This window comes from Vulpes lagopus, chromosome X, assembly GCF_018345385.1.
Source record: "Vulpes lagopus strain Blue_001 chromosome X, ASM1834538v1, whole genome shotgun sequence".
Lineage (NCBI taxonomy): Eukaryota > Metazoa > Chordata > Mammalia > Carnivora > Canidae > Vulpes > Vulpes lagopus.
In genome coordinates, this window is record NC_054848.1 from 78484860 (window position 1) to 78509035 (window position 24176).

The 24176-nt window shown below is 38.6% G+C and overlaps 1 protein-coding gene across 1 annotated transcript in view; it reads left to right on the forward strand.

Annotated features, from left to right (window-relative positions):
- IL1RAPL2 (interleukin 1 receptor accessory protein like 2) overlaps positions 1-24176 on the forward strand; it is a 646721-nt gene that overhangs the window by 13224 nt on the left and 609321 nt on the right. The window contains exons 2-3 of the mRNA XM_041740456.1: positions 4008-4044; positions 6291-6564. Coding sequence (XP_041596390.1) covers positions 4008-4044; positions 6291-6564 — 311 coding nt within the window. The remainder of the gene's footprint in view (positions 1-4007; positions 4045-6290; positions 6565-24176) is intronic.

The window sequence follows — 24176 nt, forward strand, 5'->3', positions numbered from 1 at the left end:
GGGGGAAAAAATCCAGAATTGGCAATTCTACACATAGTTACGTATCCTACCCCCAATAAAAATTACTGTACACAATACTTTTTTTCTAAAATAATCTAATTATTGTTGATAACAACATCTTATCCTCTTTTAGTAATTTATAAACTTTTCTCAGAGCTTCGTTTTCACAGCAGGTAGGTGTAGTATGTTTCCCTCTCCTGGTTGTATTGAGGAGAAAACCAAGGCTTTTCTATAAAGAGGCTAAATAGGTTTTCTTTTGTCACCCAAGGCACTTCTCATGGGATTGTATTAGATTTTACCCCTAGGAATCTCCTCTTGGCAAAATAAATTGCATGGACACTGGTATGTCCCTTATGTGCTCATAAACATCATCTCTTTTTTTTTCTATTTGAATCTTCATGTTGGGACCCCTAAAAACATCTGTTTGGCAGATTGGAATGAAAATGATTAAAATAGAGACCTGGGTTTTTTAAAACAAATTTTAAATATTTATTTTTATTTATTTTAGAGAGAAAGCACGCTCAAGCTGGGAGGAGGGCCAGAGAGAGGCAGAGCAGCAGACTCCCCACTGAGCAGGGTGCCTGACCTGGGGCTCCATCCCAGGATCCTGAGATCATGACCTGAGCAGAAACCAAGACTTGGAGGCTTAAGTGACTGAGCCACCTATGCGCCCTATGACCTAGGTTTTAAAGAAGTAGCTTTTTTTTTTTGCTCCATTATAATTGTTTTGGATAGCTCAGATATTAAAGCATTTCTGCCAAAAAGACTAAACCGAGAGTAATAACTTTGTGAGCCTTACAGAAATGTAAATCAAGGTAGTAGAGATGAGAATCTAAAGAAATAGTTTTTAAATATTGTATAAATACAATAGCAAATCAAGTATTTAATTGATTCTTGAATACTCAAGCTATTCATAAGACTTATGAGTGAACAGAAAATGGATAATTTAGAAATAGGAGGTATTTTCTAATGGAATGGCAGGAATATTTATAACCATATAGAGTTATTAAGAAGCAGAGAACAGGCAGCACTCACTTATACTTTTTTTTAAATTAATTTTTATTGGTGTTCAATTTACCAACATACAGAAAAACACCCAGTGCTCATCCCGTCAAGTGTCCGCCTCAGTGCCCGTCACCCATTCCCCTCCAACACCCGCCCTCCTCCCCTTCCACCACCCCTGGTTCGTTTCCCAGAGTTAGGAGTCTTTATGTTCTGTCTCCCTTCCTGATATTTCCCAACATTTCTTTTTCCTTCCTTTATATTCCTTTCACTATTATTTATATTCCCCAAATGAATGAGAACATACACGGAATAGCCAGGGGAATTTTAAAAAAGAAAACCATAGCTGGGGGCATCACAATGCCAGAGTTCAGGTTGTACTACAAAGCTGTGGTCATCAAGACAGTGTGGTACTGGCACAAAAACAGACACATAGATCAATGGAACAGAATAGAAAACCCAGAAGTGGACCCTGAAATGTATGGTCATCTAATATTCGATAAAGGAGGAAAGACTATCCATTGGAAGAAAGACAGTCTCTTCAATAAATGGTGTTGGGAAAATTGGACATCCACATGCAGAAGAATGAAACTGGACCACTCTCTTTCACCATACACAAAGATAAACTCAAAATGGATGAGAGATCTAAATGTGAGACAAGAGTCCATCAAAATCATAGAAGAGAACACAGGCAACACCCTTTTTGAACTCGGCCACAGTAACTTCTTGCAAGATACATGCACAAAGGCAAAAGAAACAAAAGCAAAAATGAACTATTGGGACTTCATCAAGATAAGAAGCTTTTGCACAGCAAAGGATACAGTCAACAAAACTAAAAGACAACCTACAGAATGGGAGAAGATATTTGCAAATGACGTATCAGATAAAGCACTTATACTTTTGATGAGCTGATGCTGTAGCAAGTTTCAATCCATATGTAGAATTTCACTGTTTGGGAGGGAAAACTGTTTTTTTTTTTTTTTTCTTGTAGTGCCTCTATTTATACTTGGGGATGGTCAATGAAACCCAGTTCTCAACTCACCTGTGGGAGAAGCTGGTCTGTCCAGAAACTGCTTTTCTCAGGAACCCTGTCAGGGCCAACTTAAACAGGTTTGACTGGAGTTGTAAACAGAATGGGCCTGAACACTCTGGATTATAGACTTGTGCTGATGAGATTAAGCTTGCAGGTTGGCTTCCTCTGTGTGCTACTCAGTTCCGCTAAGTCCCCAACCTGGCCATAGTCTGCACCTTTGTCAGCTGCATGACAGATCCCTATTTGCCAAATATGTATAGAGTGTCAACATGTGAGGGGCCCTGAAAGTGAGGCATATTATTGCAAACTCATTCTCATGATAGAAACATGACTTGCACTGATGACTTCTGGTGGCACCATCTTTGATTCCTGCAATGACCTTGGCTAATTGAATTCTATGTGACCCTTCTCCTCTTCGTGCCTTTTTGTGACCCTCTCACACCTTTTGATGCTTCTCCTTTAACCTCACAGTTTCAGTTCCTTCATGCTGCCTTGCCACCTGACTTCCCAGGTCTCTTAATATAGTACATCCTTCTTAGTTGCTTCACCGTTCCCAAATCTAAAAAATGGCTGTGCTATATCATATTCTCTCCCCTCTTGCCCTGCTCTTGGCTTATTTCCCTAGGAATAGCAATCTAAGAGAAACAAGTCATACTATTATGTTGAGATCTAGTAGGGTCCAATACTCTCTTGATATAAGAATACAATGCCTTAACTCATAGGAATGGATTTCTACTCATGAAACATCAGTGTGGCAAAATATTTGGTGGCAGATGGGCCTTCATAGATCCTTGGTATCATACCCTTTGCCTACCTTTTTTTAAAGATTTTATTTATTTATTCATGGGAGACAGAGATTGAGAGAGGCAGAGACACAAGCAGAGGGAGAAGCAGGCTCCATGCAGGGAGCATGACAAGGGACTCAATCCCGGGCCCCCAGGATCAGGCCCTGGGCTGAAGGTGGGGCTAAACTGCTGAGCTACCCGGGCTGCCCCCCTTTGTCTACTTTTGAGGAAGACTCCCTCTGGTTTCTTGAAATACCTTATATTGTAACTCTGTATTGTGAATACTAAAGGAAAAGAATAAAGGAGATAACATACAGAAATTGTTTTCCTCATTACTGCAGATCTGTTTTCTGCCTATTGACCACCTTTTAACTAAATACTTCCTTTTTACTAGCTAAACAAGGGAACAGAGAAAAAGGAATTATGAATCTATTAAATCAAATACATTTTGCTCAAGTAGTAGTACTTAGAAGGAAATGAATTCTCAGTATACTCTCAAGGTCTGTATGATAAAGCTAATTGTGAATGCAGTTAAATGTCTTCAACTGCCTTTGAGCATGATCATTGTGTCTCAGGAGCAGATATTTTGATTATCTTCAATACCAACTATGTCCTGTTACTAATGGGCCAAACCAGACTGTTAATACTGTAAAAGCGAGATTGTACAACAGATCATTTAAAGGAAGCAACTAAAGGGATTTAGGGAACAAATTGGAAAAAAAACATTCCAAAAGGGTTTTTTTTAAAGTAAGTAATTATAGAGGTTGAAGCTACTTTGCTAAGCCAAATTTGTTAATTCAAAAACATTTGCTGTGCATCGTAGTATTAGGGGAATAAACTAGACTATTTAAGAATCTTTTTAAATTATCCTCAGGTTTTTGTATTTGTTAATGCCTGGGAACAGTGTCACAGGCAATCCATTGAAAGGAATAGTATCAAATTCATTAAAGATTATAAAGCAATAAATATTAAAATTACATTTAATCCAGAGAGGATTACCATAATTTAGCATGACCCAGAAAGTTGAGCTAATGCAGATTCCCCCCCATCTATTATTGACACTTAGGAGAGTGACACATGACAGGTAAACAACTAATACCAGGGAGTGAATAATAAAGCTCTGCAAGAGCTTGCTAGTCTTAAGTACATATTTAATCTAATCCAGTTGTGCCTTCTTGCTTCAACAGTGGAAAATGGTCATCAAAATCCATAGTGGTGAATCTGGTACCTTCTGAATCCTCAAAGAAAGTTCAAATGCCCTTCATATAAATTTAGAATGATTTATTTGGTTATTAATTTGTTTTCCAATGAATATATACATAAGAGGATTTGAAGCAGCTTATAACAAAAGTCCATATGTAGCATGGCAATAAAAAATGAAGTCAGAAAGAGAGATCAGAAGAAACAGAATTCAAAAATTTTCTTGGGTTGGAGACCCTTTTAGTGATCTGTTAAATAGCTGTGGAACATCTCCCCAGAAAAGTATTACTATGCAAATAGGCACAGCAACCTTTAAGCCTATCCAGGCACCCTCCCCCTGTGTGACTTTGAACCCTGGTCAAGAACCCTTGAATAGAGGAAGCAGTATCTTGAGGTAAGGTAGTTATTGCATTTGGGGACACCTGAGAGGCCAAGTTGGTTAACCGTCCCAATTTTGGTTTAGGCTCAGGTCCTGATCTCAGGGTCATGAGATCAGCCCAGAGTTGGCTCTGCACTCAGCATGGAGTCTGCTTAAGGTTCTTTTTATCTCTCTCCCTCTACCTCTGCCCCCCCTCCCGCCCCCCTACTATGTGCCTGTGCACACTCCCTCTCTGCCCCTCTCCCTTGCACCTGCACACACTCTCTCTAAAATAAATAAAACATAAAAAGAAAAAGATAATGTTTGTCCTTCTCCGATTGACATTATATGGTCTCATTCATTTGGGGAATATAAAAAATAGTGCAAGGGAATAAAATATAATAATAAAATAGTGAAAGGGGAGGTGGGCGGAGGTGGGGGTGACTGGGTGACGGGCACTGAGGGGGGCACTTGATGGAATGAGCACTGGGTGTTATTCTATATGTTGGCAAATTGAACACCAATAAAAAATAAATTTATAAAAAAAGAAAAAGATATTATTGCACTTGAGTATTGTATTTAGCCCTGAGCTTCCTGTCAACTGAGGTTAAGAGATAAACACACTGGGCTGAGGAGTTCTCAAAATCTACAAGAAGAAGATCAGTTTACAAAATTCTAAGTGAAACACATAATTTTAAAATGGCAGTGTTTATACGTTTATGAAAGGGTTTTTTATAAAGAGTAATCAAGTAATATAAAGGGATGTTGCATAATTTGATTGAAATTCTTTGAAATTAAATAATTGGAGGTAGAATATCTATGGTAATTGTGCTGACTCGTATATTAAATTAGCCAATGTCATTTCCAACCATTCTGGGAAGGAGGGAGTCTACTGTATATGTCTTTCTTTAATGGTAGATTTACCCACCTAATATTATTTGATTAAAACTGACATTAATATAATATATTCCCATGAGCAAATATCAGCTGAGCAGCAAGGGAGGCCTTAGGGTATAAAAAGAAATCAAACTGTGATTAAATATCTATTAATAGTTCATACCATGGAAAACAGACATTTAGATAATAGCAAATAATCACTTTAGGTGCCTGCTGCTTCCAACTTTTCCTGAAGGCAAATAAATAACACAATCGTTCCTGTCACAATTATAAGCAGAGTCAGTATAGGGTAGGGGTTAAGAACACAGTCTGTAGAATCAGAGACTGGTTTTCTACCACTTCTTAGCTGTGTGACCTTGGACAAAGTCACTGAACTTCTTTGAGTCTCAGTTTTCTTGTCTGTAAAATAAAAATCATAAATGAATCTAAAGGCTGCTCCTAGGCTGTACAAGGGTCCCCTGGAAGTATTTCTTTTGTGGGACTCCTGTCCAAACACCTTGAGTCCCCTAAAATCTATGTCAGTGTCATCCTAGCTATCCAATCTCACACAATCCTGTGAAGGAAATACCACATGACTAGCAGGAGTAATCCATTTGCCAGACTAGTCTGCCAGAATTGCGACCTATTGATGGGGCCCCAGGACAACCACATAAGCACCAGTGCTGGATGAAGCTCTTTGAAGGATCCAGTCAACTGCAAGTAGAAGGTCACTGTAGAGGACTGAAAATTCCACAGAAGCACAGAGCTAGAATAGGGATCCTATTGGCAGGTCTTGAAGGATGCTGGTCTATCTCAAAGGAGCAGTAGGAAGATTGGCAGGTCTAAGAAGGATGCTGGTCTATATCAAAGGAGAAGTAGGAAGATTAAAATAATCTATGTAAAGCACTTGACATGCAAATTCCGTGAAGCCTGGCTCACAGTAAGTCCTCAGTAACATGTTGGCAGTGATTATTGTGCTTATCATTAGTATTAATGATACTCACTGCATTTCATACCCAATCTGGTTTTCTTTCAGTGGATGGCTGCATTGACTGGTCAGTGGATCTCAAGACATACATGGCTTTGGCAGGTGAACCAGTACGAGTGAAATGCGCCCTTTTCTACAGTTATATTCGCACCAACTATAGCATGGCCCAGAGCACTGGGCTCAGGCTTATGTGGTACAAAAATAAAGGTGATTTAGAAGAGCCCATCATCTTTTCAGAGGTCAGGATGAGCAAAGAAGAAGATTCAATATGGTTTCACTCAGCAGAGGCACAAGACAGTGGATTCTACACTTGTGTTTTAAGGTGAGTGCTACATGAAAATATTACTCACTACCATAGCTAGTAGTTTTTTCATTGGGCCTGGAGTATATAGAGGTGTTGCTCATGTTATACAATGGACATTTTCTTGAAATATAGTTGCAGTGTATGTGGAGCTTCAGTAAATTAAATTCTAATTATTTACTGGAACTACAGAGTGGATTCTTACCAAATTTTCATAAAATGGGACTTCCATTTACTGTATATACTCATATAATTTAGAAAAGTTTTGATCCATTTCTTCCTTGACTCCACCCCTACCTTAGGGTCTTATATGAACAGTTGTTTTTTCATAGAGCCGGTTGGCTCAATGATCTTAATACCTGACTATGAAAATGGCCTAAAGTATCATTTAGGCCAAGGTGTCTCCTTTTTTGTTGATGGAAAATAGCTTCAGGTGCTGCTGGGAGATCTCTTAGCAAATTGACTGCTGTTGAAATTTTTCACATAATTTCCAATATGACCTTGAGTCCACTGTATCTAAATACTCAACATGGAGCCCTGTAAACACACTGTCATCATGAGTTCCTAGGTGCTTTGTGGGGAATATATCACAGATACAATTCATTTTTGCAAGAAGCAATCTCCTTGATCTGTAGAGATTCCACAGTATGTCCTCCCTTCCCCTTGTGCCCTGGTGCTAGGATCTAGAATCTAGAATCTCAGATAGAGACTGCATTAGGTATTGAAGTAGATAGCTGAAATGACCTTTACATCATTTTCAATTCTACCATTTTGGGAGTCTCTGATCTTGCTCACCAGGGACCTACACTCTATTATTTGATTTTAACTTCTTGGAAATGCAGACCCTTCCTATTTTTGTCTCCTATGGACTTTGATGCCGAAGCTAAGTCACCTCTTTATCAAAAACACTTTGAAGCCCATGGTGAGGCCTCATTGTTCAAAAGGCCAGGAGAACAAGACAGTGTATAAATAATCTTGATGCTCTAAGCATCAAATGTGTTTTGTATCTGTGTGTTTTGAGGGGGGGGGTGTTGGGAAAGCAACTGGTGAGCATAGTTTCTGTTTGTGGTGGGCAAAAACTCTAGGATATTGGCAGAAATAGCAATCATTCTCATCACATCCTTAGTGATGTCAATATTTTCATGTACTTGGGCATCCTGTAGCACAATTGAGAAAAGGATGTTAATTCAACTTCAGTGATGGCCACTGTATTCTTTTGGGTGCTGCTACCCTTTTCCTGCTTACCTCCTCTCCACCCTCTGTGCTCATTCAATCCTGTCAATCTAAAACAGATCTCTTTTCCTCCTTCTGATCCATCTGCTTTTTTGTTTTGTTTTGTTTTTTTTCACAGATTTAAAATTTTATTTGTAAAGCATCAATTCACTGTATAGATGTTCTATACTGATAATGAATTATCAAATTAATTATTGCTTACTTTCCCTGTCCTGTTTATATCCCCAGAATTGCTACTCCTCTTTTCTAACCCATTATCGTACTTCAAGGAATGTTAATAATCCAGTGTGTATCCTTGCATACCTTCTCTCTATTCTTTGAAGGATATCTATCTATCTATTTATCATCTATCTATCTATCTATCTATCTATCTATCTATCTATCTAGATGTATATGGGGATTTTCTCCTCATTATTTTACAAAATAAGAGTTATATATTTCTCTGCAGTTTCTTTTCTCACTAAAAATACATAGTGGGAATCTTTCCAAGTCAATAGAGAGCTCACTCATCCTTTTAAGTATATGATCTGTGTTGCTTAATAGTCTATAATGTCACAATTTAGTCAATTATTTTCCCATTTATGTGCATGTATTTTGTTTCCAAGTACCCTTCTATTTGCTTGTATATAAATTTATAAATTTCACAAGTTTTAGACTTACATAATTATTACAAAGATATTACAGTAAGTTACTACACTCATTTCCCCTATTATTAATACCTTACCTGATTATGGAACATTTGTTACAATTAATGAACTAATAGTGATACATTATTATTGACTAAAGTCCATGCTTATTCAGAGTTCCTTAGATTTTCCTTAATGTCTTTTTGCTATTCTAGGATCCTATTTTGGATCCCACATTACATTTAGTTGTTAGGTCTCCTTAAACTCCTTTTGGCTGTGGGAGTTTTTCCTACTTTACTTATTTCTTATGACCTTGACAGGTTTTTTTTTTTTAAGATTCTATTTATTCATGAGACACACACACACACACACACACACACACACACAGAGAGAGAGAGAGAGAGAGAGAGAGAGAGAGAGAGAGAGAGAGAGATATCCAGGTAGAGGGAGAAGCAGGCTCTATGTAGGGAGCCTGATGCGGACCTGACCCGGGATCAGGCCCTGGGCTGAAGGCAGCGCCAAACCACCTAGCCACTCAGGCCGCCCAGGCCTTGACAGTTTGAATAGTACTGTTCAGATATTTTGTAGAATCCCTCAGTTGCAATTTATCTGTTACTTATTTCTTGGTTAGATATAAGTAATGTGTTTTTTGGGGGAAGACCACAGATGTAAAATATTCTCATTATATCATATCAAGGGTACAAAGTATCAATATGCCTTATCATTTTTGATATTGACCTTGATCACCTGGCTTGAGGTAGTATTTGTCTTTCTCCCTAGTAAAGTTACTTTTTTCCCCTCTTTTTTCATACTCTCCTCTTTGGAAGAAAGTAGTTACTCACAGCTCATAATTAAGGAGTGGGGAGTTATTATCCACCTCATCAAGGGCAGAGTAGCTACATAAAATTACTTATAATTCTTCTTTATGGAATATTTGTCTTTTTACTTCTACTTATTTAATCAGTATGAACTCATGGATATTTATATTATACATTAGGTAATAATCCAATGCTACTTTATTTTTTGGCTTAAATTCTTCTACCTTTGTCCATTGGGAGTTCTTTCAGTTGGCATAGCTATCCCTTTGACATAATCTCATTATTGTGTGTGTATGTATGTGTGTGTGTATGTCTTTTGAGCATTTCTTTATAAGAAATGAACTTTTTCAGTGCTAAAATTAGCACTATAGGATGCTCCAGACTTATCTTATATTTCCTGCTCTAGTCCTAGTCTTTCTGCAGCCATTTTTCTAAGGACCCTAATTCCTTTTAATGGAGAATTTAATTAGAAACAAAGATTTATGCCCTAAGTATGTTCATTGCTACTGTGGTGTGATTGCTTCTAGGCCTTCTCAGTTGACAGCCTATTTGCTTTTTAAACAAAGCACAAGTGGGATTTCCCAGTGCTTCTGAAACCCTTTCCTGTAGTTTCCCATAGGTGGCCCTCTCCTTCAAGTATATATCAGATTGTCTATTATAGATATCGTCTAAGTCAGTGGTTCTCAACTCACATGCAGATCAGTAGAAGAGAAAAAGGATGATATCTCATTCAGCAGAGGTTTTGTTCATGCGGTAGATCTTTTATTCATGCAATAGATCTTAAAGAGTGATTGGAACTGACGAGGTGAGTAAAACTTTTGAATATCTTACCTCATGTGTACCTTGGTGAGGAAAATAAAAGCCTTGGGAACCACTGTTCTGAAGGAAGCAACAGTCTTTTGTCAAATCAGAGATAGAGAAATCTCTTCCAGAATGACACAAGTGATCTAGCTAGCATCTGGATGTGTATAATAAATATGTTTTTCAGGTCTAGTACTGACCACTGAATCCAAATATGTGCCAAGTGAAAATTTCAGTCCATATAGGTAATTTTATGCCATTGCCAGGAGAGTGACTTTTACAGTGAAAAAGGCTCTGAATTTGACAATGTCTGCATCTACCTAACATCCCCAATTTGACACCACTTTAAGATAATTATGCATGATTTTTTTTTCTCTGCAATATTGACCTCGTTAAAAATTGGTCTATTGATTTCAGTGTGTTCTAAAATACAGATATGACATATTTAGTAATATTATCCACCCATTTTAAAAAATAGCAAAAAAATTACCGTTTGTGATCTTTTTGTAGCCAATCACTCATTTTTGTGTTTTTTCTTTGGCCAGTTTCAAGAGTGATTAGTTAAATTTCTCAGCATGTTAGCAAAGGATTATAGTAATAGAGAAATGTTGGAGAAGTGAGTCATATTTTGAGAGGCAGTGCCAATCTAAGAATTACTGTCTCCCCCCCACCTTGCAACTTGAATCTTTTCAGCGGAGGCACTAGTAGGATAAAAATGATGAGAGTAATCTTAATTTGACAAAAATCCCACATATCACTTTGTCAACAACTTGGAACAAGGAATGACTTAAGCTATGGATGAAGACAAATATATTGATATAATCCTGAATTTTATTCATAGGCAGTGAAATGATTAAGTATTATCAAACATCTGTAGAAACCTGAGTGTTTCGGGATCGCAATAGCCAAGTGAAGTGAACCAGTTATAGGTTCAAAAACCATTATGACTATTTACCTCTCCATCAAAGTAAACAGGACAAGGAACCCCCTTCTTAAATGGGAACATAATCCAACTATTTTTGGCCTTTAGTAATCGTTGAAATAAATGCGGTTCTCAAAATCTGTATGTCTCACAAACTCTTTCTAAAGGGTTTCTTAGTGTATTTATCTAGCCCAGAGGCATGACATTTACCTTGCTATTCATCTCATTTTAGTGATTACTACTCCAACAAAACAGCATCATCAGAAAAGTTGAGGCAGTACAGATATTTGAAATAAGAATTGTAGCATGTTGCTAAGTATTGAATCTGTATGAGTATATGAGCATTCATTATATTGTTTTTATTTTTGTGTATGTTTGAAATGTTCCATAGTGAAAAAGAAAATAAATAAATACAAATGTACAGTAATTTTACCTAATTTTAATGGTCCTTAAATGATCCTGATATGTAAGTGCCTATGTAGTATATAGTAAACAAGTTCTGTATGTTAGTCAACAAATGTTCACTGAGCATGTACAATGGGATTTGCTTTATGCCATGTTGCAAGGAAATCTGTGTCCTTAGAAAAGAAAGTAATTGTCTCAGTCTACCTAAGACATTAAGAAATATGTTTTACCACCTTTCACCCTCCTACCCTACTCCCCATCACAATTACCAAGAGATTATCAGTGAGCATTTCTCATAATTTAATTCCAATATATTGGAATTGAAAAGTTAAGTGTCAATGTGTAGCTTGCTTAGGTACCAATTTTCAGGAGAGAAGATAGTTTCTAATAGGAAAAATGAGAATCTAGATATTATAGAATTAACTGAACTCAGAAAAGTTCAAGACTGTATAACAGAGTCTTGAGAAAGTGACTATGCCTTCTCTGGTCTGCATAAGCTAATATGTGATGCAACTAGTCATCTTTTCCCTGTTTTTGGATATAAGTGAAAGTCCCTGGTTTAACTTATTTTTTGTAGCAAGTATGCATAAAGGAACACATATATAATGTGAAAAGATTAATATTTCAATCTCTAAAACTTGATGATCTATTTATTCATAAAATTATAGGTAATGAAATAGCAAAGTAGTAGCATTTGTAATTTACTTTAATTTCATTAAAAGTTAATTAGATATGCTGATATTTAGAAGTATTTCCATACTGTTATATATTATCTATGTAATGCTCAGAAAGATAAGCCACTTTATTGTACAATACCTATGTAATTTGAATCCCATTTAGTTTGTTTACTGGAGGGGAGCAGATGTTTATAGTATAGTCAACAGATTCTGTGCTTTCTAAGAACGGGTTATACTTGATAATCATAATATGATAATTGATTTCAAATAATCATTGATGAGCTAGTGAACACTGGTATTCATATATGTATATATTCATCCTTGTGTCATTATACAAACTTCAGGGACTTTCTGTTTTATGATTATTTTACTCATATCAAGATTTTAATTTGTTGCAGGAGTTGCAAATTTAGAATCTTTTCAGGGGCAAAAAGTAGGTAATGCCATGATTGTGACAGGCCATCTGAAACATTTTAGAGTGTTGAAGGGCTATAGCAATCTTCTCAGTAATCTCATTTTCATGTTTCTAGTCTTGCCACTACCTCTAGCTCACCTATACACAAATTCCAGTCATCTAGAGACCCTCCAGAGCTTCAGCTCATTGATCCCACAATTTTTTCACTGTCCTTTGCTCTTTTCCCACCTAGCATAGTTGAAGTTTCATGATCAGTCATTATAATCACTCCTATATATACCCTCTTGATTTCCTTGACCCATTCTCCCTTCATCTTACTTGTGAAAACCACAGTACTATTTAAACCAACTCTCCATCTATGCTTTTACCTGCATCCCTGCAGCTGATCTTGACTGAAAGGAAATATAACTTTGACTAGTCTCACTTTAAATTCATTATCATAAACCTCAAACAGGCCACTAATATTGACAAATAGTTTTACTGTGTATTCCTATTCTATTCAGTCTCTCATCCTCCTAGATGACTATTTTACATTGCTTTCCTCCAATTTCAAACACCTCTTCCCCTTGCTTCCCATTATACTGAAAAATATTGAAGCAATTAGGAGAGAATTTCCACTATATTCACCCAATGATTGGCATCTGTACCTGCATACTCTGCATACTCTTCAAGTCTTTTATCATTGATGGACTAGTTTTGCTGCTATGTAAGGCCAATCACTTCACTTGTCACTAGATTCTATCCATATTTGCCTACCCAAGGAAATCACCTGAGCATTTCTCCCTATGTTGTGGAATTTTCTATTTCTACTGGATAATTTCTATCAGCATACACATAGGTTGATATTTATGCCATCTAAAAAATGTCTTCTCAGGTCCACTTCCCCTGCCAGCCACTGCCCATTTCCTCACTTCCATTTGCAGCAAAACTACTTTAAAAAACTGCTGTCTGTTCTCAGAGTCTTGAGCTCCTCTCCACTAATTTTCTGTTAGAATTTTTAGAAAATCTCAATTAGAATTTTGCTTTCACTACTGCACCAAAATTGCTCTTATTAAAGTCTCTAGTTCCTCAATGATGCTAAATCCAATGGTCAGGTCAATGTCACTCCTACTTTTACTTAATCAGTGCACTTGGCACAGTTGATCACACCCTTCTTTTTGATATATGTTATTTACCTGACTTCCAGAGAATCACACTATTCTAGTTTTCCTTCTACTCTATCAGTTACTCTTTCTTAAGTTCCTTTGCTGGTTCCTCATAGTCCCCCTTAATGTTAGGGGACCCTGGGGCTTGGTCCTTAGTTTTTTCCATCTCTGTCCATACTTACTCATTCCATGATTTGTTTATACAGCCTTACAATTTTACATACCATCTGTACACTGATAGCTCCAACATGTATACCTTCTGGCCCAGATCTCTCTCCTAAAATACAGTCAGGTAGACTTTTCAGCATCTCTGTGTGGTGTCAAAACTACTTAATGTTGCAGATTGCACTTCTGATCTCCCTCCTGTCTTACCACAGGTTCCTAGAAAACAAAGCCTGAGGCAAAAACTAACATGTATTAGGGAATATAATCCCAGAGACACAAGAGTGAAGGAAAAGGGAAGTGAGGCAAAGGAAGAGGGAGATTATTTTGAGATAGTTGACCTAGGAAGAGAAATTGAGAATTTATCTCTCAGCTCCCACATCCCATTGATCAAGAGGTTATCCCATAGGGTTTTAACGCCCTCAAACTTTGGGGATTGCAGAGACTGTGCCCTCCATACCACTGCTACCACTCTGGTCCAAGCCACTATCTTTTATCTCTGTTGTTACAATGACTTCTAATCAGTTTCTCTGTTTTTCTATATGTCTCCCCTCAATCTATTCTTTTTTTTAAGATCTTATTTATTTATTCATGAGAGACACACAGAGCGGCAGAGGCATAGGCAGAAGGAGAAGCAGACTCCCTGCGGGGAGACTAATGTGGGACTTGATTCCAGGACCCCAGGATCATGACCTGAGCCAAAGGCAGACGCTCAACCACTGAACCACCCAGGTGCTCTTCCCTTCAATCTATTCTTTTTTAAAAATATTTTATTTATTTATTCATGAGAGAGAGAGAGAGAGAGAGAGAGAGAGAGAGAGACAGAGACACAGGCAGAGGGAGAAGCAGGCTCCATGCAGGGAGCCTGACAAGGGACTCAATACCAGGTCTCCAGGATCAGGCCCTGGGCTAAAGTTGGTGCTAAACTGCTAAGCCACCTGGGCTGCCCCCAATCTATTCTTAATACCAGTAGTCACATATATTTTTCTTCTACACAGGACCTTCTGATGGGATCCTATTTCATTTGAAATTAAAGCCAAGATCTTACTAGGGCATACAAGGTCCTCTTACCTTACTGTTTCTCAAACAGGTATACTCTCGGGCAAACTCCAGCTTTACGGTTTTTGCATTGACTCTTACCTCTGTCTAGAATGCTTTATTCTCCTATAGCTACATGATTAACTCCCTCATTTACTTCAGTTGTACAATTTCCTCTATTTCAATCTTATCAATGCATCTCCCTTGACTATTTTACTTATATATAATCTTCTCTTCCACTCAGTCCACATCCTCTGTACTGATACCTCCTACCTGCTCTTATTTTTTCCACATCAACTTTTATGATATATATAATTTACCCATTATATTTATTGTTTATTTTCTATATCCTTATGCTAGGATGAAAGCTCCTGAAGGACAGAGATCTCTATCTTTTATGCTCACTAATATAGCTCAAGAGCCTAGAACAGTGTACAGCACATAGTAAATGCTCAACAAATGATTATTGAATGAGTGAGCTATGTTTCAGTTAAAGTCAGGCAGCCACCTGACATCCAAATTAGTGTTACCAAATAGGAATATAGGCCAAATCTTTCCATATCTTTTGAATTTTTTGAAGAAAAACCTGAAATCTGTATATTTTTATGAAATTTCCCAAATACTTTAATTTTCTGGGCTCCTGTCTCAAAAGTCCCTACTCAGATTTAACCAGTAGACTCACAGTTTACAAACTCTGAATTACTAGGTTTTGACTCCAACATTACCGTAGGGAGTAATGGCATATTTTAGTTATGCGACCTGTGCCTTGATTTCCTCACCTGGAAAATGAAAATTTGTGTATTCAACTTAAGATATTTTGAACACTTGCAGTAGGTGTTTGGCATATAGCATTGAACAAGGCAAGACATATTAAAGTTCCTACTTTCCTGGAACTTACCTTCAAGAGTGGGGGAAACATATAAATACATTCACAAAACTGTGCTGGGTAGTACTTAGAGTGAGAATAAAAAAGGATCATGTTACAAGAGTGACCAGAAGGCCATTTTTGGTTAAGTGGTCAAGAAGGGCCTCCCAGAGGAAGGAACTTAAAAGTTGTGACCTGCATGGCACGAAGGAACAAGCCTTGTGAACATCAGTGGGAACAGTGTGCTTGTGCACAGCAGAGTGAACAGTAAGTGCAAAGGTTATGAAACAGGAGCAGGCTTGTTATATTCAAGGAAACTAAAAAAGGCCAGTCTGAGTAGAGTACAGTGAACTGAGGGAAAATGGTATTGGATGAGGCTGGAGAGGCCAGGTCAGATCCTGTTGCATATTGTGGGCTGGAATAAGAACTTGATTTGTTTTAAACATTTTATTTATTTATTCATGAGACACACACACGGAGAGAGGCAGAAAAATAGGTAGAGGAAGAAGGCTCCTCACAGGGAGCCTGATGTGGGATTTGATCCCAGGACCCCAGGATCATGCCCTGAGCCGAAGGCAGACGCTCAACCACTGAGCCACCCAGGTGCCCCAAGAAGTTGATTTTTATTAGTAATCAGAAGCAAATGGAGAATGTTATAGATTGTTTATTTTAAGCTGGGGAATAATGTGATCAGATTTACATTTTTAAAAGATCACTCTAGCTGCCTCAGTGAGAATGGATTGTAGAGAGACAAGCAAGAAGACCAAGTTAGAAAGCAGTTTTATCAGTTGAGAGGAGATATGTGATGGTAAGCTTGGATTGGGATGGTAGCTAAGGAGGATAAGTGAATGGAACCAAGATATGTACTGAAGGATGAGCTGACAGGATGTACTGATGCACTGGATGTGAAAAATAAAATAGTTGAATAAAGGAGGACACCTATGTTTTTGACTTAAGCAACTGAGTAAAACATGGAGCTCTTAACTGAGAGAACACCTGAAGAGGAACAAGGATAATAGTGTCTAACTCAGAGAATGCTGATGAGCAGTTAGCACCAAAGCTGACAGAGAGTAAGTGGTCAGCACATTATCTCTTATTTCTATTTTTACTACCAATACCACTATTATTACCAGTGCTGACTTTTTAGCCTTTATCATATGGCAAACACTGTGATAATCCTCAGTAACCCTGTGAGGTCAGTCTTACTATTGAAGATGATAAAACTGGTGCTCAGAGATTCAAAGATCCTGTTCAGTGATACATAGCTATTAAATAGTGCAGTTGAAACTTGGACTCAGGTATATGTAATTCATGCACATAATCAGGTTGGTTTTTTTTTTTTACTATATTTTCTTTTATCACCTATTTTTACTGTTCTTCATAGGCATATTTATATTACAACAAATGAGATACGCTTAATTCTTGCCTGTATAAAGTTCTGTGATTCTGTTTTCAGTTTCCAAGGTGTAAAATATCTGGTGATGAGCATGAGATTATGTTGATTAAAGATGGACAACAGAGGACAGTGAAATAGAGATTCTTAGTTTATGATAAGTGAGGATCAAGTTAAAGCAGAAATTTACAGAGGTAACACCAGATTACCTTACAGTTTGAAACCCTTGATCACTTATGTTTCTAAATATTATGCAGACATGCTTAAAAGTTGTTTTCTACCAAAAAATAAGAGATGGAGGAACCTTGAGCATCTACTCTGTGAAAGGTACCAAAAAAGGCAAAAATGAATGACAGGCCTCCTGCCTTCTAACAGATTAAAACAGGAATTAGGACATGTATACAAACTGCAGTCAAACAGGTAAAAAAGACACTATTCCATGTGGTTCAGCATATAACTGTATCTAGGGAAAGAGTACAGCAACAAAACAAGTTTAAAAGTTTGAATATATAGGCATTTAGTCCTTTGAAAAACATTAGTGGGAAGCCAATTTATGCCCAGCAACATTTATGATCAGCTTTTTATATTACTTTCATGTTCAATATCTCTTACACAATACAACTACCAGAAAATTCTTTTTTTAAAAAATAAATTTATTTTTATAGGGGTTCAATTTACCAACATACAGAATAACACCCAGTGCTCATCCCGTCAAGTGACCCCTCAGTGCCCATCACCCATTCACACCCCTACCCCCCGCCCTCCTGCCCTTCCACCACCCCTAGTTCGTTTCCCAGAGTTAGGAGTCTTTATGTTCTGTCTCCCTTTCTGATACTTCCCACACATTTCTTCTCCTTTCCCTTCTATTCCCTTTCACTATTATTTATATTCCCCAAATGAATGAGAACATACACTGTTTGTCCTTCTCCGATTGACTTACTTCACTCAGCATAATACCCTTTAGTTCCATCCACGTTGAAGCAAATGGTGGGTATTTGTCATTTCTAATGGCTGAGTAATATTCCATTGTATACATAAACCACATCTTCTTTATCCATTCATCTTTCGATGGACACCGAGGCTCCTTCCACAGTTTGGCTATTGTGGACATTGCTGCTGTACACATCGGGGTGCAGGTGTCCCGGCGTTTCATTGCATCTGAATCTTTGAGGTAAATACCCAACAGTGCAATTGCTGGGTCATAGGGCAGGTCTATTTTTAACTCTTTGAGGAACGTCCACACAGTTTTCCAGAGTGGCTGCACCAGTTCACATTCCCACCAACAGTGTAAGAGGGTTCTGTTTTCTCCGCATCCTCTCCAACATTTGTTGTTTCCTGCCTTGTTAATTTTCCCCATTCTCACTGGTGTGAGGTGGTATCTCATTGTGGTTTTGATTTGTATTTCCCTGATGGCAAGTGATGCAGAGCATTTTCTCATGTGCTTGTTGGCCATGTCCATGTCTTCCTCTGTGAGATTTCTCTTCATGTCTTTTGCCCATTTCATGATTGGATTGTTTGTTTCTTTGGTGTTGAGTTTAATAAGTTCTTTATAGATCTTGGAAACTAGCCCTTTATCTGATACGTCATTTGCAAATATCTTTTCCCATTCTGTAGGTTGTCTTTTAGTTTTGTTGACTGTATCCTTTGATGTACAAAAGCTTCTTATCTTGATGAAGTCCCAATAGTTCATTTTTGCTGTTGTTTATTTTGCCTTCGTGGATGTATCTTGAAAGAAGTTACTGTGGCCGAGTTCAAAAAGGGCGTTGCCTGTGTTCTACTCTAGGATTTTGATGGACTCTTGTCTCACATTTAGATCTTTCATCCATTTTGAGGTTTTCTTTGTGTATGGTGCAAGAGAGTGGTCTAGTTTCATTCTCCTGCATGTGGATGTCCAATTTTCCCAGTACCATTTATTGCAGAGACTGTCTTCCTATGGATAGTCTTTCCTCCTTTATTGAATATTAGTTGACCATAAAGTTGAGGGTCCACTTCTGGGTTCTCTATTCTGTTCCATTGTTCTATGTGTCTGTTTTTCTGCCAGTACCACACTGTCTTGATGACCACAGCTTTGTAGTACAACCTGAAATCTGGCATTGTGATGCCCCCAGCTATGGTTTTCTTTTTAAAAATTCCCCTGGCTATTCGGGGTCTTTTCTGATTCCACACATGTCTTAAAATAATTTGTTCCAACTCTCTGAAGAAAGTCCATGGTATTTCGATAGGGATTGCATTAAACGTATGAATTGCCCTGGGTAACATTGATATTTTCACAATATTAATTCTGCCAATCCATGAGCATGGACTATTTTTTCCATCTCTTTGTGTCTTCCTCAATTTCTTTCAGAAGTGTTCTGTAGTTTTTGGGGTATAGTCCCTTTACCTCTTTGGTTAGGTTTATTCCTAGGTATCTTATGCTTTTGGGTGCAATTGTAAATGGGATTGACTCCTTAATTTCTCTTTCTTCAGTCTCTTTGTTAGTGTATAGAAATGCCACTGACTTCTGGGCATTGATTTTGCATCCTGCCACACTGCCAAATTGCTGTGTGAGTTCTAGCAGTCTTGGGGTGGAGTCTATTGGGTTTTCTATGTAGAGAATCGTGTCATCGGCGAAGAGGGAGAGATTGACTTCTTCTTTGCCAATTTGAATGCCTTTAATGACTTTTTGTTGTCTGATTGCTGAGGTTAGGAATTCTAGTACTATGTTGAATGGCAGTGGTGAGAGTGGATATCTCTGTTTTGTTCCTGATCTTAGGGGAAAGGCTCCCAGTGCTTCCCCATTGAGAATGATATTTGCTGTGGGCTTTTTGTAGATGGCTTTTAAGATGTTGAGGAATGTTCCCTCTATCCCTACACTCTGAAGAGTTTTGATCAGGAATGGATGCTGTATTTTGTCAAATGCTTTCTCTGCATCTATTGAAAGGATCATAGGGTTCTTGGTTTTTCTCTTGCCGATATGATGAATCACATTGTTTTTCAAGTGTTGAACCAGCCTTGCATTCCAGGGATAAATCCTACTTGGTTATGGTGAATAATCTTAATGTACTGTTGTATCCTTTTGGCTAGTATCTTGTTGAGAATTTTTGCAACCATGTTCATCAGGGATATTGGTTTATAATTCTTCCTTTTGGTGGGGTCTTCGTCTTGTTTTTGAATTAAGGTGATGCTGGCTTCATAGAACGAATTTGGAAGTACTCCATCTCTTTCTCTCTTTCCAAACAGCTTTAGTAGAATAGGTATGGTTTCTTCTTTAAACGTTTGATAGAATTCCCCTGGGAAGCCATCTGGCCCTGGACTTTTGTCTCCTGGGAGGTTTTTGATGACTGCTTCAATTTCCTCCCTGGTTATTGGCCTGTTCAGGTTTTCTATTTCTTCCTGCTCCAGTTTTGGTAGTTTGTGGCTTTCCAGGAATGGGTCCATTTCTTCTAGATTGCCTAATTTATTGGCGTACAGCTGTTCATAATGTTTTTAAAATCGTTTGTATTTCCTTGGTGTTGGTAGTGATCTCTCCTTTCTCATTCATGATTTTACTGAGTCTTCTCTCTCTTCTTTTTAATAAGGCTAGCTAATGGTTTATCTATCTTATTAATCCTTTCAAAGAACCAACTCCTGGTTTTTTTGATCTGTTCCAGTTCTTCTGGTCTCGATTTCGTTGAGTTCTGCTCGAATCATTATTAACTCTCTTCTTCTGCTGGGTGTATGATCTATTTGCTGTTTTTTCTCTAGCTCCTTTAGGTGTAAGGTTAGCTTTTGTATTTGAGTTCTTTCCAGTTTTTGAATGGATGCTTGTATTGCTATGTATTTCCCCCTCAGGACTGCTTTTGCTGCATCCCAAAGATTTTGAACGGTTGTACCTTCATTCTCATTAGTTTCCATGAATCTTTTTAATTCTTCCTTAATTTCTGGTTGACCCTTTCATCTTTCATCAGGATGGTCCTTAACGTCCACGTGTTAGAAGTCCTTCCAAACTTCTTGTTGTGACTTAGTTGTAATTTCAAGGCATTATGGTCTGAGAATACGCCGGGGACAATCCCATTCTTTTGGTATCAGTTAAGACCTGATTTGTTACCCATATGTGGTCTATTCTGGAGAAGGTTCCACGTGCACTTGAGAAGAATGTGTATTCATTTTGTTTGGACGTTAAGTTCTGTAGACATCTGTGAAATCCATCTGGTCCAGTGTATCATTTAAAGCTCTTGTTCGAGATGTTGTGCTTAGAAGACCTATCGAGTGTAGAAAGCGCTAGATTGAGGTCACCATGTATAAGTGTATAATTATATAAGTATGTCTTAACTTTGGTTATTAGTTGATATATTTGGCAGCTCCCACATTAGGGGCATATATATTGATGATTATTAAGTCCTCTTCTTGGATAGATCCTTTAAATATGATATGGTGTCCCTCTTCATCTCTCACTACAGTCTTCGGGATAAATTTTAGGTTCTCTGATATAAAGATGGCTACCCCTGCTTTCTTTTGTGGACCATTTGAATGGTAAATGGTTCTCCAACCTTTTATTTTCAGGCTGTAGGTGTCCTTATGTCTAAATTGCATCCCTTGTAGACAGCAAATAGATGGGTCCTGCTCTTTTATCCAGTCTGAATCCCTGTCCCTTTTGATGGGGTCATTAAGCCCGTTCACATTGAGAGTTACTATTGAAAGATAGGAGTTTAGTGTCATCATGATACCTATTCAGTTCCTGTTTTTGTGGATTGTTACTTTGGACTTCTTCTTAAAGGGGAATTTTAAGAGTCCCCCTTCAAATTACTTGCAGAGCTGGTTCGGTGGTCACATATTCTTTCAGTTCCTGCCTGTCTTGGAAGCTCTTTATCTCTCCTTCCATTCTGAATGAGAGTCTTGGTGGATAAAGTATTCTTGGTTGCATGTTTTTCTCATTTAGGACCCTGAATATATCCTGCCAGTCCTTTCTGGCTGCCAGGTCTCTGTGAAGAGGTCTTCTGTTAATCTGATATTCCTCCCCATATATTAGGGATTTGTCTCTTGCTGCTTTAGGGATTTTCTCTTTATCTTTGGAATTTGCAAGTTTCACTATTAAATGTCGAGATGTTGTACGGTTTTTATTGATTTTAGGGGGGTATCTCTCTATTTCCTGATCTGAAAGCCTGTTTCCCTTCCCAGATTAGGAAAGTTTTCAGCTATGATTTGTTCAAATACATATCCTGGACCTCTCTCCCTTTGGGCGCCCTCAGGAACCCCAATTAAACATAGATTTTTCTTCCTCAGGCTGTCACTTATTTCCCTGAGTCTATCCTCATGATCATTTGTTTTTCTCTTTTTTCCTCAGTTTCCCTGTTTGCCATCAACTTGTCTTCTAATTCACTCACTCGTTCTTCCACCTCATTAACCCTTGTCATTAGGACCTCTAGTTAAAAAAAAAAAAAAAAAGGACCTCTAGTTTGGATTGCATCTCATTTAATTGATTTTTAATTTCTTCCTGATTAGATCTAAATTCTGCAGTCATGAAGTCTCTTGAGTCCTTTATGTTTTTTTCTCGAGCCACCGGTAGCTTTATAATAGTGCTTCTGAATTGGCTTTCTGACATTGAATTGTAATCCAAATTTTGTAACTCTGTGGGAGAGAGGACTGTTTCTGATTCTTTCTTTTGAGGTGAGGTTTTCCTTCTAGTCATTTATCTCAGTGCAGAGTGGCCAAAAACAAGTTGTATTGTGAATAGGAGAAAAAGAGAGAAGAGAAAGAAAGAAAAAGAACAAAAGAAAAAAAGAAAAGAGAAAAAAAAGGCTAGACAAGAAAAAGGAAAAAAAATGGGGGGGGGAGCAAACCGAAATCAAAAAACAAAAACAAGGGGTAGTATCCTCTGATTCTGTATCCTATAAATCCCTTGACTTCCCCTCGAATTTTCCAGTGCTGCTTGGTCAATAATTTATTTTTCCCCTCTCAGTCTAGCTGGTCTTCTGGGGGAAGGGCCTGCTGTGCTGATTTTCAAGTGTGAGCATTTAGGGGAGTTGCTCAGCCTCCTGCCTGGTACAAGGGCTCAGTGAAAGATGTTTAAGCTGTTTATCTGGTGAGGCCACTGTGAGGCTCAGTGGGGGTTGTTTATCCCGTGAAGCCCCAAGAGGAACAGCAACAGTGGCTGCGGCGAACTCTCCAGCCCTGGGTCAGCTCCCACAGTAACTACGGAGCTCTCCGTCTGCAGGGCCTGGATGCTCCGTGGTGGGTCTGCTGATCTGCTCAGCTTGGGGCAGGAGCGTCCTTGCCGTCCTGTGCCCTCCTGGCCTCTGCCTGTCCTGGGGGGAACGCCGTATCTTGGGCTGTGTCCCCGGCGCCCTGTACCTCCGGGACTGCGCTGTTGGATTCGCGCTCCGGGCCCGCAGCCCCCTCCCCGAGGAGCCGCTTCCTGAGCCACCTCCAAGCTGCTCCTGGGTCCAGCTGTGCATGCGCTGCAGCCCTTTAGGAGCTCGGCCGTGGGATGTGGCACACTCTCCCCCTGGCGCAGGTGTCTGTTAGTGTCCTAGGGAGCCTGAGGGCATCCCCGCCCTCCTGGGATCCTGCTCTAACTCCCTGTGATCCCCCTTCTGTCCGGGAAGATTGGTGAAGGTCCTCCTTCTCTAAGCGGGGCTTTCCTGTCCTGGGGCACTCACCCCTGCCTTAGTCTGGCTCCTCACAGGGCCCCTCCCCCTTGGATGCCTTTTGTTTATTTCTTTTTTCCCCCTCTTCCTACCTTGATAGAAGCATCATTCCAGCTGTTCTCTCTTTAAATCTCAGGCCAAATTCATAGATTTTAAGGATGATTTGAAGGTTATCTAGGTAATTTGGTGGGGACAAGTGGGACCCTACTCTTCAGCCATATTGCCCCGCCCTCCTACTTTCCATTATTTTAGAGAAAGGTGTAGCCAAGTTTGACTTCCCAGAGTGTGGATAGGTTATTAGAAACAGGGAGGTCAGAGGTACCTTCCCTGGTCTTTCCCTTTCACAACTTTGCTTGCCATTACCTCAAATGCAAGCTCAGAGAGCATCATTAGCAATTTTATAGAGGTAAAAATCACTGGTTTTGACTAAGACATTGGCTCCTGTGAAAGTTTCATCCTCTTCCCTTGACAATTAGAGCTGGGTATTTTTTCCAGCACCATCATTTTTAAAGCTGTCTTACTCTTTAG